The sequence below is a fragment of the Ranitomeya imitator genome, chromosome 5 (genome assembly GCF_032444005.1).
Source record: "Ranitomeya imitator isolate aRanImi1 chromosome 5, aRanImi1.pri, whole genome shotgun sequence".
Taxonomy (NCBI): Eukaryota; Metazoa; Chordata; class Amphibia; order Anura; family Dendrobatidae; genus Ranitomeya; species Ranitomeya imitator.
Window position 1 is genome coordinate 645155483 of NC_091286.1, and position 18463 is coordinate 645173945.

General features: G+C 43.6%; 1 protein-coding gene across 1 annotated transcript in view; it reads right to left on the reverse strand.

Annotated features, from left to right (window-relative positions):
- LDAH (lipid droplet associated hydrolase) overlaps positions 1-18463 on the reverse strand; it is a 339639-nt gene that overhangs the window by 291216 nt on the left and 29960 nt on the right. Inside the window, exon 2 of the mRNA XM_069728149.1 lies at positions 12627-12776. Coding sequence (XP_069584250.1) covers positions 12627-12771 — 145 coding nt within the window. The 5' untranslated portion in view covers positions 12772-12776. The remainder of the gene's footprint in view (positions 1-12626; positions 12777-18463) is intronic.

The following is an 18463-nucleotide window of genomic DNA, read 5'->3' on the forward strand; positions in this document are numbered from 1 at the left end:
TGACTCGGATAAACTTATCCTCAGAAGCAGAGGTGACTCTTGGTCTTCCTTTCCTGGGGCGGTCCTCATGTGAGCCAGTTTCTTTGTAGCGCTTGATGGTTTTTGCCACTGCACTTGGGGACACTTTCAAAGTTTGCCCAATTTTTCAGACTGACTGACCTTCGTTTCTTAAAGGTAATGCTGGCCACTCGTTTTTCTTTACTTAGCTGCTTTTTTTCTTGCCATAATACAAATTCTAACAGTCTATTCAGTAGGACTATCAGCTGTGTATCCATCAGACTTCTGCACAACACAACTGAAGGTCCCAACCTCATTTAAAAGGCAAGAAATCCCACTTATTAAACCTGACAGGGCACACCTGTGAAGTGAAAACCATTTCCGGTGACTACCTGTTGAAGCTCATCAAGAGAATGCCAAGAGTGTGCAAAGCAGTCATCAAAGCAAAAGGTGGCTACTTTGAAGAACCTGTAATACAAGACATAATTTCAGTAGTTTCACACTTTTTTGTTAAGTATAGAAATCTACATGTGTTAATTCATAGTTTTGATTCCTTCAGTGTGAATGTACAATTTTCCCATCAAATTTGGTCCTTGTTGCTTAGATCCTGCTTTTTTTCCTGCTATCAACGCTTCAACTTGAATAACTGACTATTCTCTCGCTCCTAATATTCCACCCGTCAGGTGCCATTGTCACCAGATAATCATTACTATTCACTTCACCTGTCAAAGGTTTTAATATCTTGACTAGTGTAGATGCCATACCATTATAACATGGGGATACCAATATCAATGGATTACAAGAACTAAGCTCTGCTGCCAACAATAAATGTCACTATACATTTCTAACGGCCTCCGTTGCCAATGCTTTGTTGGATCATGACCGATTTCTTCTTCTTCAAAAATAAAACTCCTGGTCAGGAGGACATACCAATAAAAATGAGACCTAAATTCGCTCATGTTTCCTATGTTGATGAGGGCTCCTTTATTCCGAACATTATTTACTCACAGTAATTACCTAAAGTTGACAAAGATCTTTCACATTATTTCTAGTGTCCAAAATTTTTAATTAATGCAGTGGGCAATTATCGTCAGTAATTCATCCCGATCAGAACAGAATACACAGCCCGATTCATCATTTTAGTGTTATGTTAAAGCCTCTTCTTTTTTTGTCTGGTAGCATTTGTTGATGTTTTTGCGCCAAATTCTTCAAAATGTTTCACGAACTTTAAACAAATTAACAAATACTCTCTGTTTTTGTCTTAACCACTTTTTACTCCGTGTTAGAGGAAAAAGTGACATGTTCCGCTAATATGTCACATAATTTGTTAAATAAAAAAACAACAGGTGTATATAAAGTCACTCCGATGAGGATACAAAAGTACAATGGCGCAAAAAGTTTTCAGACTTTATAAAAAGTTGCAATGAATGAATTGGCTGCAAATATCTGAAAAACAAAAACCCCATCCACACTGGCAAACATTTAAAAAAAAAACCAAGAAAAAAAAATAGGCGAACACATACATTAGATTTTAAATATTAAAAGAAGAATTTGATGTAGACAATATCACCAAAAACTAGACAAGTAAAGGCAAATAAGCAACAATCAATTGGGTCACCAGAGTATAATGAGGCATGGAGAGTGCTATAGAAAGCCTAGACAAAATGTTATGGCTTTACATTGGTGCTGAATAGACCATTGCTGATGACGATCATGCTGTATCCATCCTTCAGCAGGTAAAAGGAAGGAAAGGTTTGATTTAGGCTCCCCATACCTCTGCGATCATTTTTTAATAAGAAAATGGGAGCCAATCTCATGGGGGTTGGAGAGTCATTTTAATGTGGAACTGTTGCTAAGTCAAAAGAGGCCAGTTTTTGTTTTTATTTTAATCCCGCTGCTCTCTTGAGTATTCCGCTTTTTATTTTTTCTCAATCCGCCACGTGGTTCCAGAGATATAGGCCTTTTTATTTAGTGCAAATTTGTACCGTATTTACGGAGGAGGCGTGGCTCATAGAGAAATTATGCAAAGCAGCCTAAAGACACGCCCCTATAGAATCCCGTGAGCTACGCCTTCTAAATATATTAGCACTAGATTAAAAGGCCCATATCTCTGGAACTGTATGGCGTATTTAAAAAAAAACAAAAAAGGCAATGCTCGGGGAAAGGCAGAAAAAAATCTAAAAGCAAAAACTGGACTTTTTTCACCGCTGACAGGTCCCCCTTTAAGTTATTGAATTATTACAAGGTTTAAAGTTGGAGTTCATTGGATGCACCTGTCCAAAAACTTCTTCTTCCCCCTAAAATGTAGCAATCGGTATTTTGGTGATCTAATAAAATTTGCTCAAACTAATTTAATGCCCATCAGCATGTAGCTCTGCCTGATGTAAACCCTACACTCGTCACCTGCAATGTTCAAGCCTTATAATTTCTTTCCGATTTCCAGATGTGCCCAAAACTAAAAGTTTATACTGAAAGGAGGAAAAAAAAAAAAATGAAAAGATCCGAGCAGCCTGGCCCGCAGAACAACATGTCAGTGAGTGCACACACGGCAAGAAAAACAGAAAGCAGAAATAATGGGATAGGACATCTCTCCTTAGAAGATCATGAAACATGAGCTCCCAATAACATGCAAGACACTACCAATTTCCTCCGAAAACGTGTCACCGGGTTCCATTTAGCCAGAAGCGATCCAAGTCCTATCAAATACAGCAGGAACTCTGGCAGGGAAACAGAAGAGGAGTCAGGGACTTACGCCAACAGGCTCGGCAACAGAAAAAAAAACAAAAAAAAGTGAAATAAGCGAAAAAAATATATATTATAGGCGGGAAGAGTTAGAATCATTATATCCAAATCCGTATGATACCCGCAAAGAACGATATGCTTTACATCACACATTAACAATTACAAGCTAAATAGAAAGTAAACAATCTGGGAAAACAAAAAAAAACACAAAAATAATAATAATAATAATAATAATAATAATAATAATAATAATAAAAAAGACCAAACGGAGCTTGTTTACACCGTGAGAAGAAAGCGAGGAGCGGTAGATATTCAGATAGCGGGCTGCATTCCGAGGTTTCGATGGAAGAAAAACACGGGGGAAGGTACTTTACATATCAAAGTGGTAGCGCAAAGTTATACCACATTTTCCCAGACGTTAGTAGCAACAAACACAGAATATATACAAAACCATATGAGAGAAAAGCACGGTGGTGATTACACGGAGGGATTTTATCCCCTTCACATCGCCGATCACATGGGCTATGAGGAAGGGGGGATGAATACATTAGCTGTACGGCTTCAGCCTAATAAACAGCAAAAGCGGAGAGATACGGCAGGAGGGTGACCTCGCGCTCAGGTCATGTGTTGCCTCTAATAATGCTCCTTCAAAGTTGTTGAAAGCCTGGTGTCTCCATGGAGAAGGGTATGTTTGGAAAAGTTGGTAAAGTTGAAAGGATTTTAGAAATTCTCAGCTTTGTGGTTCCATGTGCATGTGTGGAATTAGACTTAGAAAACTTCTTAGGTCTAAGGGGTAACGTTTCTCCTTGTGGAGAGTGACATGTCGGCTCTGGCATGCCAAGGTAAGGAGGCTTATTCGCCGCGCAATGCTACTCTGGAAAATTTAATATGCAAATTGCCTCTTCAGAGAGCAAGAGGACTTGAACTTAATAGCGCCTCCTGTTGGCAAAGAACAGCAGTCATGGGTTCTTCTAAGAAAATGAAAATGATATAGACCCACAAAGCAGGAGAAGGTTATAATAAGATAGCAAAGTGTTTTCAAGTTGCCCTTTCCTCAGTTAGAACTGCAACTAAAAAATGGCAGTTAACAGGAGCAGTAGAGGTCAAGATAAGGTCTGGAAGACCAAGCAAATTTTCAATGACAGTTGCTCATAGGATTGCTAGAGAGGCACAGAAGAACCCCCGCTTGACTGCAAAAGACCTTCAGAAACGTTTGTTCTACTGTTGTTCTGAGACACCTGTACGAATATGGCCTTCATGGAAGATTCATCAGAAGAAAACTTCTCCTGCATCATCACTATAAAATTCAGGGTCAGAAGTAGGCAAAAGAACATCTAAACAAGTCTGATGTATTTTAGAAACAAGTCCTGTGGACCGATGAGTTTAAAATAGAACTGTTTGGCCACAATGATCAAGGGTATGTGTGGACAAAAAAGGGCACCGAATTTTACCAAAAGGACGTCTCGCCAACCATTAAGCATTGGGGTGGATCAATCATGCTTTGGGGTCGTGGTGCAGTCAATGGCATGGGGAACATTTCAGAGGTAGATGGAAGAATAGAATAAATTACATTTCAACAAATTACTGATGTAAACATAACATCATCTGTTAAAAAGCTGAAGGTGAAAAGAAGATGGCTTCTACAAATGGAAAATGATCCTAAACACATTATCAAAATTCACAATAAACAACCTCAAAAGGCGCAAGCTGAAGGTTTTACAATGGCCCTCAAAGTCCCCTGATCTGAAGATCATTGAAAATCTGTTGCCAAACCTTAAAATAGCAGTGGATGCAAGACGACCCAGGAATCTCACAGAACTAGAAGAACTTTTTAAGGAAGAATGAATGAAAATCCATTAAACAAAAATTGAAAGACTCTTGTCTGGCTACAAAAAGCGTTTACAAGATGTGATATTTTCAAAAGGGGACGCTACTAGGTACTAACCATGGATACTAATCACGCAGTGTGCCAAAACTTCGGCCCATTTTCCTTTTTGTCAATTTGTCAATTTTTAAAATGTAAAAAATTAAAATAATATATATATATATATATATATATATATATATATATATATATTGCCTAAAGTATAAAGAAAATGTGTCATCTTTAACTTTGGGTCTTTTAGAGATCATTTCATCTTCAACGTGCTTAACTGTTCACAATAACTGCAATTTTGACCAGGGGTGTCCAAACTTTTACATGCCACTGTAAGCTTTCTCCACAAACAGTGATCGGAATAAGGCAGGCCACTGGTGTCAATCACTGGTGAGGTAAGTGGAGCAGGTACAACCAGTGGGCAGAGCGGTGCACGGGGGCTCTTGGCCACACCCAGGGTGCACATAGCATCCTAATTAGCATAAAACTAAACTTAAGTTTCTTCAGAATTGAGGCAATGATTAGAGAACACTAAAGGTGCGATTTTTATAGCGGCTCTATCTCCTACAAGGCTGTGTGCTTAGTTTATAATGTCATTTTGGCCTTACTGACTCCCTCTAATAAGAGTAGTGTTTAATAATTATACAGTGCCTACAAGTAGTATTCAACCCCCTGCAGATTTAGCAGGTTTACACATTTGGAATTAACTTGGCATTGTGACATTTGGACTGTAGATCAGCCTGGAAGTGTGAAATGCACTGCAGCAAAAAAGAATGTTACTTCTTTGTTTATTTTTTTTTTAAATTGTGAAAAGTCTTTTCAGAGGGTCACTTATTATTCAACCCCTCAACCCACCAGAATTCTGTTTGGTTCCCCTAAAGTATTAAGAAGTAGTTCAGGCACAAAGAACAATGAGCTTCACATGTTTGGATTAATTATCTCTTTTTCCAGACTTTTCTGACTATTTAAGACCCTCCCCAAACTTGTGAACAGCACTCATACACTGTCAACATGGGAAAGACAAAGGAGCATTCCAAGGCCATCAGAGACAAGATCGTGGAGGGTCACAAAGCTGGCAAGGGGTACAAAACCCTTTCCAAGGAGTTGGGCCTACCTGTCTCCACTGATGGGAGCATCATCCGGAAGTGGAAGGCTTATGGAACTACTGTTAGCCTTCCACGGCCTGGAAAGCCTTTGAAAGTTTCTTCCCGTGCCGAGGACAGGCTTGTCCGAAGATTCCAGGCTAACCCAAGGACAACAAGGAAGGAGCTCCGGGAAGATCTCATGGCAGTGGGGACATTGGTTTCAGTCAATACCATAAGTAACGTACTCCACCGCAATGGTCTCCGTTCCAGACGAGCCCGTAAGGTTCCTTTACTTTCAAAGCGTCATGTCAAGGCTCGTCTACAGTTTGCTCATGATCACTTGGAGGACTCTGAGACTGACTGGTTCAAGGTTTTCTTGTCTGATGAGACCAAGATCGAGATCTTTGGTGCCAACCACACACGTGACGTTTGGAGACTGGATGGCACTGCATACGACCCCAAGAATACCATCCCTACAGTCAAGCATGGTGGTGACAGCATCATGCTGTGGGGCTGTTTCTCAGCCAAGGGGCCTGGCCATCTGGTCCGCATCCATGGGAAGATGGATAGCACGGCCTGTTATGTAGGCAATCCAGTGACACAGTGTGCCAGCAATCAGAGCACATACAGTGATCTGACAATAACCCAAAAACAATAGAACGAGCTCTGAGACGTGGAATCTCTGTAGACCGCAATACCTGAACCTAACCTTAACACAACTAAAGGCAGCTGTGGATTGCGCCTAACACTACCTATGCAACTCGGCACAGCCTGAGGAGCTGACTAGCCTGAAGATAGAAAAACAAGCCTGACTTGCCTCAGAGAAATACCCCAAAGGAAAAGGCAGCCCCCCACATATAATGACTGTTAGCAAGATGAAAAGACAAACGTAGGGATGAAATAGTTTCAGCAAAGTGAGGCCCGATATTCTAGATAGAGCGAGGATAGCAAAGAGAACTTTGCAGTCTACAAAAAAAACCCTAAAGCAAAAAACCACGCAAAGGGGGCAAAAAGACCCACCGTGCCGAACTAACGGCACGGCGGTACACCCTTTGCGTCTCAGAGCTTCCAGCAAAACGAAATGACAAGCTGGACAGAAAAAGTAGCAACAAAAGCAAAAAGCACTTATCTAAGCAGAGTAGCAGGCCACAGGAAGATCCAGAAGCTCAGATCCAACACTGGAACATTGACAAGGAGCAAGGAAGACAGGATCAGGTGGAGTTAAATAACAAAGCAGCCAACGAGCTCACCAGAACACCTGAGGGAGGAAGCTCAGAAGCTGCAGTACCACTTGTGACCACAGGAGTGAATTCAGCCACAGAATTCACAACAGTACCCCCCCCCCTTGAGGGGGGGGTCACCGAACCCTCACCAGAGCCCCCAGGCCGACCAGGATGAGCCACATGAAAGGCACGAACAAGATCTGGAGCATGGACATCAGAGGCAAAAACCCAGGAATTATCTTCCTGAGCATAACCCTTCCATTTAACCAGATACTGGAGTTTCCGTCTAGAAACACGAGAATCCAAAATTTTCTCCACAATATACTCCAATTCCCCCTCCACCAAAACCGGGGCAGGAGGCTCAACAGATGGAACCATAGGTGCCACGTATCTCCGCAACAACGACCTATGGAATACATTATGTATGGAAAAGGAGTCTGGGAGGGTCAGACGAAAAGACACAGGATTGAGAATCTCAGAAATCCTATACGGACCAATAAAACGAGGTTTAAATTTAGGAGAGGAAACCTTCATAGGAATATGACGAGAAGATAACCAAACCAGATCCCCAACACGAAGTCGGGGACCCACACGGCGTCTGCGATTAGCGAAAAGTTGAGCCTTCTCCTGGGACAAGGTCAAATTGTCCACTACCTGAGTCCAGATCTGCTGCAACCTGTCCACCACAGAATCCACACCAGGACAGTCCGAAGACTCAACCTGTCCTGAAGAGAAACGAGGATGGAAACCAGAATTGCAGAAAAATGGAGAGACCAAGGTAGCCGAGCTGGCCCGATTATTAAGGGCGAACTCAGCCAACGGCAAAAAGGACACCCAATCATCCTGGTCTGCAGAAACAAAACATCTCAGATATGTTTCCAAGGTCTGATTGGTTCGTTCGGTCTGGCCATATGTCTGAGGATGGAAAGCCGAGGAAAAAGATAGGTCAATGCCCATCCTACCACAAAAGGTTTGCCAAAACCTTGAAACAAACTGGGAACCTCTGTCAGAAACAATATTCTCAGGAATGCCATGCAACCGAACCACATGCTGGAAGAACAAAGGCACCAAATCAGAGGAGGAAGGCAATTTAACCAAGGGCACCAGATGGACCATTTTAGAAAAGCGATCACAGACCACCCAAATGACTGACATCTTTTGAGAAACGGGAAGGTCAGAAATGAAATCCATCGAAATATGTGTCCAAGGCCTCTTGGGGACCGGCAAGGGCAAAAGCAACCCACTGGCACGTGAACAGCAGGGCTTAGCCCTAGCACAAATCCCACAGGACTGCACAAAAGTACGTACATCCCGTGACAGAGATGGCCACCAGAAGGATCTAGCCACTAACTCTCTGGTACCAAAGATTCCAGGATGACCAGCCAACACCGAACAATGAAGTTCAGAGATAACTTTACTAGTCCACCTATCAGGGACGAACAGTTTCTCCGCCGGACAACGATCAGGTTTATTCGCCTGAAATTTTTGCAACACTCGCCGCAAATCAGGGGAGATGGCAGACACAATGACTCCTTCCTTGAGGATACTCGCCGGCTCAGATGAACCCGGAGAGTCGGGCACAAAACTCCTAGACAGAGCATCCGCCTTCACATTTTTAGAGCCCGGAAGGTACGAAATCACAAAATCGAAGCGGGCAAAAAATAACGACCAACGGGCCTGTCTAGGATTCAAGCGCTTGGCAGACTCGAGATAAGTAAGGTTCTTATGATCAGTCAATACCACCACGCGATGCTTAGCTCCTTCAAGCCAATGACGCCATTCATCGAATGCCCACTTCATGGCCAGCAACTCTCGGTTGCCCACATCATAATTACGCTCAGCAGCCGAAAACTTCCTGGAAAAGAAAGCACATGGTTTCAACACTGAGCAACCAGAACCTCTCTGTGACAAAACCGCCCCTGCTCCAATCTCAGAAGCATCAACCTCGACCTGGAACGGAAGAGAAACATCTGGTTGACACAACACAGGGGCAGAACAAAAACGATGCTTCAACTCCTGAAAAGCTTCCACAGCAGCAGAAGACCAATTAACCAAATCAGCACCCTTCTTGGTCAAATCGGTCAATGGTTTGGCAATGCTAGAAAAATTACAGATGAAGCGACGATAAAAATTAGCAAAGCCCAGGAATTTTTGCAGACTTTTCAGAGATGTCGGCTGAGTCCAATCCTGAAAGGCTTGGACCTTAACCGGATCCATCTCGATAGTAGAAGGGGAAAAGATGAACCCCAAAAATGAAACTTTCTGCACACCGAAGAGACACTTTGATCCCTTCACAAACAAAGAATTAGCACGCAGGACCTGGAAAACCATTCTGACCTGCTTCACATGAGAGTCCCAATCATTTGAGAAGATCAAAATGTCATCCAAGTAAACAATCAGTAATTTATCCAGATACTCACGGAAGATGTCATGCATAAAAGACTGAAACACAGATGGAGCATTGGCAAGTCCGAACGGCATCACTAGATACTCAAAATGACCCTCGGGCGTATTAAATGCCGTTTTCCATTCATCTCCTTGCCTGATTCTCACCAGATTATACGCACCACGAAGATCTATCTTAGTGAACCAACTAGCCCCCTTAATCCGAGCAAACAAGTCAGATAACAATGGCAAGGGATACTGAAATTTCACAGTGATCTTATTAAGAAGGCGGTAATCAATACACGGTCTCAGCGAACCATCCTTCTTGGCTACAAAAAAGAACCCTGCTCCCAGTGGTGATGACGATGGGCGAATATGTCCCTTCTCCAGGGATTCCTTCACATAACTGCGCATAGCGGCGTGTTCAGGCACGGATAAATTAAATAATCGACCTTTAGGGAATTTACTACCAGGAATCAAATTGATAGCACAATCACAATCCCTATGCGGAGGTAGGGCATCGGACTTGGGCTCTTCAAATACATCCTGATAATCAGACAAGAACTCTGGGACCTCAGAAGGAGTAGATGACGAAATAGACAAAAATGGAACATCACCATGTACCCCCTGACAACCCCAGCTGGATACCGACATAGAGTTCCAATCCAATACTGGATTATGGGTTTGCAGCCATGGCAACCCCAACACGACCACATCATGCAGATTATGTAGCACCAGAAAGCGAATAACTTCCTGATGTGCAGGAGCCATGCACATGGTCAGCTGGGTCCAGTACTGAGGTTTATTCTTGGCCAAAGGTGTAGCATCAATTCCTCTCAACGGAATAGGACACCGCAAAGGCTCCAAGAAAAACCCACAACGTTTAGCATAATCCAAATCCATCAGATTCAGGGCAGCGCCTGAATCCACAAACGCCATGACAGAATACGATGACAAAGAGCATATCAAGGTAATGGACAGAAGGAATTTGGATTGTACAGTACCAATGACGGCAGACCTATCGAACCGCTTAGTGCGCTTAGGACAATCAGAAATGGCATGAGTGGAATCACCACAGTAGAAACACAGACCATTCAGACGTCTGTGTTCTTGCCGTTCAACTCTGGTCATAGTCCTATCGCACTGCATAGGCTCAGATTTAATCTTAGACAATACCGCCAAATGGTGCACAGATTTACGCTCGCGCAAGCGTCGACCGATCTGAATGGCCAAAGACATAGACTCATTCAAACCAGCAGGCATAGGAAAACCCACCATGACATCCTTAAGAGCCTCAGAGAGACCCTTTCTGAACAAAGCTGCCAGCGCAGATTCATTCCACAGAGTGAGTACTGACCACTTCCTAAATTTCTGACAATATACTTCTATATCATCCTGGCCCTGGCACAAAGCCAGCAAAGTTTTCTCAGCCTGATCCACTGAATTAGGCTCATCGTAAAGTAATCCGAGCGCCAGGAAAAACGCATTGACATTACTCAATGCAGGGTCTCCTGGCGCAAGAGAAAATGCCCAGTCCTGAGGATCGCCGCGCAAAAAAGAAATAATAATCAAAACCTGTTGAATAGGATTACCAGAAGAATGAGGTTTCAAGGCCAGAAATAGCTTACAATTATTTTTGAAATTAAGAAACTTAGTTCTATCACCAAAAAACAAAATCAGGAATAGGAATTCTTGGTTCTAACATAGATTTCTGATCAATAGTATCTTGAATCCTTTGTACATGTGTAACGAGATTATCCATTGAAGAGCACAGACCCTGAATATCCATGTCCACACCTGTGTCCTGAAACACCCAAATGTCTAGGGGAAAAAAAAAAAAAAAAAAACTGAACACAGAGCTGAGAAAAAAAAATGATGTCAGAACTTCTTTTTTCCCTCTATTGAGAATCATTAGGTCGGCTCCTTGTACTGTTATGTAGGCAATCCAGTGACACAGTGTGCCAGCAATCAGAGCACATACAGTGATCTGACAATAACCCAAAAACAATAGAACGAGCTCTGAGACGTGGAATCTCTGTAGACCGCAATACCTGAACCTAACCTTAACACAACTAAAGGCAGCTGTGGATTGCGCCTAACACTACCTATGCAACTCGGCACAGCCTGAGGAGCTGACTAGCCTGAAGATAGAAAAACAAGCCTGACTTGCCTCAGAGAAATACCCCAAAGGAAAAGGCAGCCCCCCACATATAATGACTGTTAGCAAGATGAAAAGACAAACGTAGGGATGAAATAGTTTCAGCAAAGTGAGGCCCGATATTCTAGATAGAGCGAGGATAGCAAAGAGAACTTTGCAGTCTACAAAAAAAACCCTAAAGCAAAAAACCACGCAAAGGGGGCAAAAAGACCCACCGTGCCGAACTAACGGCACGGCGGTACACCCTTTGCGTCTCAGAGCTTCCAGCAAAACGAAATGACAAGCTGGACAGAAAAAGTAGCAACAAAAGCAAAAAGCACTTATCTAAGCAGAGTAGCAGGCCACAGGAAGATCCAGAAGCTCAGATCCAACACTGGAACATTGACAAGGAGCAAGGAAGACAGGATCAGGTGGAGTTAAATAACAAAGCAGCCAACGAGCTCACCAGAACACCTGAGGGAGGAAGCTCAGAAGCTGCAGTACCACTTGTGACCACAGGAGTGAATTCAGCCACAGAATTCACAACAACGGCCTACCTGGAGATTTTGGCCAAGAACCTCCGCTCCTCCATCAAGGATCTTAAGATGGGTCGTCATTTCATCTTCCAACAAGACAATGACCCAAAGCACACAGCCAAGAAAACCAAGGCCTGGTTCAAGAGGCAAAAAATCAAGGTGTTGCAGTGGCCTAGTCAGTCTCCTGACCTTAACCCAATTGAAAACTTGTGGAAGGAGCTCAAGATTAAAGTCCACATGAGACACCCAAAGAACCTAGATAACTTGGAGAAGATCTGCATGGAGGAGTGGGCCAAGATAACTCCAGAGACCTGTGCCGGCCTGATCAGGTCTTATAAAAGACGATTATTAGCTGTAATTGCAAACAAAGGTTATTCCACAAAATATTAAACCTAGGGGTTGAATAATAATTGACCCACACTTTTATGTTTAAAATTTATAAAAATTTAACTGAGCAACAAAACTTTTTGGTTTGTAAGATTCATGCATCTGTTAATAAATCCTGCTCTTGTTTGAAGTTTGAAGGCTCTAACTTATTTGCATCTTATTAAACCTGCTAAATCTGCAGGGGGTTGAATACTACTTGTAGGCACTGTAAATCCACATGACTACAATGAATTTGGTGTACAGTTGGTATTCACCCACCTGGAATGATGAGGAACAGCAGATTAGGTGAGGCATCATCTCGGGCCTTCTGCAGATCCCTCCAAGGACCAAATTTAAGGACTTGTGTAGCAGCTCCGAGGCAGTAGATGAACTCATCATGCACAGGGATATGTTCTTCTGACATTTTGCCTGCAACAATTACAGAAAAAAAAAGCTTAAAGGGTTATTCTCTTCTTCATACATGGGCAATGTCGGATATTACTTGTGAATACAAGAAATATTGCCATTTACTGCTTCTTAAAATATTCAACCGTTCATGAAATATTAACACTTCTCTTCTACTTACGGTTCATTGTCTTGGAAACCGACCACCGATACCAGGCAGAAGAACATGAGCAGTGCTTCCAAGCTCTTACCTCTTACTTAAAGTGGTTGTCCACTACTTTCTCTTTGATGGCCTACCCTTGGGATAGGTCTTCAATGTCTGATCAGTGGAGATCCAAATCCCCACACCAAGTTAGTAGGCGGATGTGTAGTGCCCTGCCGCAGCCACCACCAGAAGACGGACAGCTTCGCAATCGAACAGTTCCAGCCGGCGGTTGCCATCATAGACACAGAACAGTTAATCGGTGGGGGTGCCGGGTGTCGGACCCTGACCTATCAGACATTGATGACCTATCCTAAGAATAGGTCGTCTATGACAAAGCAGACAACCTCTTTAAACCAGCCTGATTCTGGGACGTGCAGCTGTCCAGGTCCGGCATCGTCATGCCCATCTCTATCTTAGACACAGCTCAGCATTTCTAATATGGGCACTTGACCGATGCAGAGTGTACAAGAGCTGACTGACTGCTTACTTTAGTATCTAGCCAGGACAATTATCTGCCTATTTATCTGTTGAGACAGAGAGGGGGCTGGCTTTAATTATTGACATGAGCCATAGCCAGACCCCTTCACACTATTTTGAGCACAAGGCAGGTAATGGATCTGCCAAGACTCGTATATTCTGCAACTTGAAAAACCCTTTGGTCACCAGCTGCTCCATACGAGATGGAGCTGCCTATGACTTTTATTCTCCTCCAAATTAAAAATTTGCAAATTTAAAACCAAAATTGAATGCAGTTTAGCATTTGAATAGGAGCTGAGGTGCAGTTTATGGTGGCGGCCACTGCACGCTTAGCGCAGCTGTACTGTTCAGCCTCCTACACCACTGACATCCCACCACCAAGAGAGCCAACAGCAGCTGAGTGTTGGAGGTGTCGGACCCTTCACCGATGTGACATTGAAGACCTATCCTAAAGGTACCGTCACATTTAGCGACGCTGCAGCGATCTAGTCAACGATGCCGATCGCTGCAGCGTCGCTGTGTGGTCACTGGAGAGCTGTCACACAGACAGCTCTCCAGCGACCAACGATGCCGGTCCCCGGGTAACCAGGGTAAACATCGGGTTACTAAGCGCAGGGCCGCGCTTAGTAACCCGATGTTTACTCTGGTTACCAGTGCTAATGTAAAAAATAACAAACACTACATACTTACTTTCCGGTGTCTGTCCCCCGGCGCTGTGCTTTCCTGCACTGACTGTGAGCGCCAGCTGGCCGTAAAGCACAGCGGTGACGTCACCGCTGTAATCTGCTTTACGGCTGGCCAGCGCTGACAGTGCAGGGAAGCAGAACGCCGAGGGACGCGACAGACACCGGAATGTAAGTATGTAGTGTTTGTTTTTTACATTTACACTGCTAACCAGGGTAAACATCGGGTTACTAAGTGCGGCCCTGCGCTTAGTAACCCGATGTTTACCCTGGTTATCAGTGAAGACATCGCTGAATCGGCGTCACACACGATGGCACAGCAGGATCCTGATCGCTGCTGCGTGTCAAACTCAACCATATCGCTATCCAGGACGCTGCAACGTCACGGATCGCTAGCGATATCGTTCAGTGTGAAGGTACCTTAAGGACACGTCATCGTTATTAGATGTCTGGACGACACTTTGAAGTCTCAGGCAGCCACAATAAAGCACTGAACACCCACAATTACGTCACAAGCTTCCTACCACTGTCAAATACCTTACAGGGAGGCGAACACCATTGTCCGTAGCACCTAAGGGGTTAAATGGTCAAAGACTATCTTTATTGGTCTTTGATCATTGCTTTAAAACCAAGGTTGATCATAGCAGTCTGGGTGTCTGGGCATAGGGACTGTACAAAGGTCTTAAAGGAGTGGTCCGAAACACAAATTAATGCCATAAATTAATCTATTTTCTATTATACTTTAATTAAAAATTCCCTACTATTCTCCCACTACAATATCTACGGTAACTGCTTCATTTTGTTATTTTACCACTTCCTTTTCGATGATGCTTTGGTTGAGAATTCCAGTGCATGCTGGATCCTCAAATAAAGCGTCATCAGGGGGCAGAGGCTACGGTCACAGCTGGAGCCTCTTCCTCCTCCCTGAAACGAAGCGTCATCAGTGACCTCTGTTTCAGGGGCTGGGCTAGTCACTGACCTACCGAGCATGCATTGGTTATCAATTCTGCCATACGCTAAATAGATTTTTCTCACTGTGCAACACGCACAGTGACAGTGCACTCTCAAACCAGCTCTGATCAGAAGTAACGAGCCGGCGAGAGAGTGCACTGTCAGTGTGCGTTGTAAGACAAATACCCTGCATTCAGTGACCAGTGCCGCCCCCGCAAGTGACGTCACCTATCAGCGGGTTAATGAGTGAAGGATCATGCCCACCAACAATTTGGAGAGACACCTGCCTATTGCTTTTCTGGGACTATAATATTGATAAACTATCCTTCAACGGGGCAAAGTTGCACTACCAAAATGTAAGGAGCTGTTCAGGCAAGTAATAACTGGAAAATGGTGGTAAAGGAGCACTGCGCTGTATAGTGGAGGTACCAGGACATGGACCTTCTCCGAGGGGTCACCAATATTACACTCCTGGAAAATCCCTTTAGCATTTCAATATTATGTTACTTCTCCCGAGAGCTCCATTTTCACATAGGTCACGTCTGACCAATCCAAAAGCAAATGTGGGAGCATCAATCGCCTATCACTCCGGAGCAGCGTTTTCCTTGGCTTTCAGCTTTCTTTTACAATTCGTTCAATGTTTTTTTTTCTCTGGGTTTATGGAGAAGACTTTATCAACCATTAGCTGCCAAACTACATTTTAACACCTGGAGATGTTTTTAACACCTTCGACCCAAATGGTTTAGAAGCATTTCCCCCCCCCCCCTTCTCAGAAACGTTGATGTTCGAGACCCTAATGAGCTTCGGCCGTCAATCAAACACCTCTTGCCCGCTGCTTAATGTAAAGTTTGCTTGTAGAAGTTTTATAGCTCCCTAGTAGAGTATTGTAATGTTAGCGGACTGAATCAGCAGATCAGAGAGCACTCTGCGCTGTGGAACTTAATTATAGACTTACGGCTGCTTTCTTTGAAGTATTTTACTTTTTTTTTAATATACTACTTATATTGGCAACTGTAAGAGTCTTCTGTAAAAGTATATATTTATGGGTACTAGCACTGATTTTTTTTTGGCTTTCCTTAAAGTTTGCCTCCCTTTGTTTTCGAACTACCTGTTACAGGGCTTTTCCAGTTTTAGCCTATAGATTACCTACCTGTGGGTCATCAATATCAGAGCAGTGGTCCGACAGCTTAGACTCCCACTTATCAACCGTTCTAACCTTGGTGGCCACCAGGGCTGTGGAGTCGGTAAGCCAAACCTCTGACTCCAACTCTTCAATTTCCATGACACCGACTTGGACTCCACCAAAATGGGCTCTGACAATGAACCCAACGGCCCTGGTGGCCACTGGATGTATCCCGTGCATAAAAATGAAGAGTGCACTCGGTTCACTGTGTGTAGTGTCCGTTCCTGGTTACTGCAGATCAGGACTCATGACAGGTCATCAATGCTACAAACCTGGAAACTCTGAAATCCTGTGTGATGGTGGGAATCACTTGGGTTGATCAAGGTTTAAGATGGTGTTCCTCAGCACTATAAAAAGATATATGAGTTGGAAATGGGTCCTCACAATTTTCCAGAGGTTGTAAGTCATTTTTAAGTACAACCAATGGTGTGTAGCCTATCTGACTATTAAAAGGAAAAGTCCTTCAAAGGTTTTCAGCAACTTTTAAAGTGATAACCTACACACTGAATAGGCAATCATTGGAAGTCCCACTGCCGAAACGCCCACTGAGGTCCAATAGACATTGAATGGAGTGTTCAAGCGTATCCTTAAAGGGTTGTTCTCAAGTTTGGCAGATTAAAGTACTGTAAAGCAAGCGCCTCGGCTTTACTTCTGGGTTATCGGCGTTCCTTGGCCTCTCCTGGCGCATGCGCAACAAAGTACTTTTCTCTGTCCCCAGCAGGGCACAGCGAAGTACGCATGCGCAAGAGCAAGACTGAGGATGATGACGGCAATCATGAGGATAGAGGAGGCGCCGAAGCAAGATCTTCGGACTGGACTGTGCCGTATGGTGGCATCATAAAAGGTATTTTTTGGGATCTGCAGAGTGGATTGGTCTCTTACATGGAGCTTGCTGGTAGGCTGTAAAAGAAGGATTAACCCCTTCATGACATGCCTGCCTTTGATGTGGCCTCACACGTCAAACCCACATCTTTCCTCGCACAATGGCGGCTGATTTAATTAGAAATAATGTGCCTCTAACAGCCGCGGGTGGAGCAGAGCTATTAACCTGTTAAATCCCACTTACACCAACATGTAACATGCTCGGGCAGGGGCTCCCATCGGAGCGCCATGACATGATCGCGGGGCGCCGACGAGTCGTCTGCCGATGCATGCCATTACGATCTGCCTGTGAAAGCTAGCCCGGAGCCGGTGTTCAAAGGAGATCATGATTTTCTCTATACACAGCACAACTATGTAGAGCACATTGATCAGACTATTGCAGCATCATGTCCCCTGAGTGGACTTATAAATACATAATTTGACCTGGTATAAAAGGACTTTCGCAAGACTTATTCTTTATTCCTTCCAAAGACCATACAAAGGACCAGGGGGCATTCATTAAGGGTCAAAGAAAGGCGATTCCGGCAGCTAAACAGGAAAGGGTTCTTTACAGTTAGAGCAGTCAGACTGTGGAAAGCTGACCACAAGAGGTAGTAATGGCCGACACTATAACAGCTTATAAAAAACTGCCGGATGATTTCCTCGATACACATAACATTGCGGGTTATAGCCAGATTAGTGACAACATGCACAATTGGTGGAGAAAGATTGAACTTGATGGACCGTGGTCTTTTTTCAACCTATTTAACCGTTGTTTTTCCTTTGTTTCTGCGCCTCTCTGTTCCTGAGATCTGGCCCCTGCTACCCTATACATAAATCTAGTATTAGTTTAGCCAAGTAGGCGTGGTCATCAACTTTTCTCTGTAGATGTCTACTTGAGAGTAACGCCCACTTAGATAAAAACAATCAATTTATACACAGAGAAAAGGAGGTTATATCTCAGGAATAGAGAGGTGCAGCAACAAAAGAAAAACAACGCCGGAATCAGGAGAACAGGGGAATTTACACCGAATAAAAAATAAATAAATGACATTTATGGCAAGTGGCAGGTCCGGTTTAAGATGGAAATTACAGTTATTTTATTTCACTCCTAAATCAGCGATGATTTTTCAAAAGCCGAACTAGACCCTGGATTGTTGTAAAAAAAAAAAAAAAATTCTCCTGAATGTCTAACACAGGTATCTTTGTTTTGCAGCAGACATTAATCAGATCCACGGCGCAGCGCAGGCCGCGAGTATGGCGGAGATTGTATACAATGCTTATAGGTTGTTTTCACGGAAGGCGAAGCTCATTCTCCAGCCGTTTATCGAAACCGGTAAATGTCACCCAG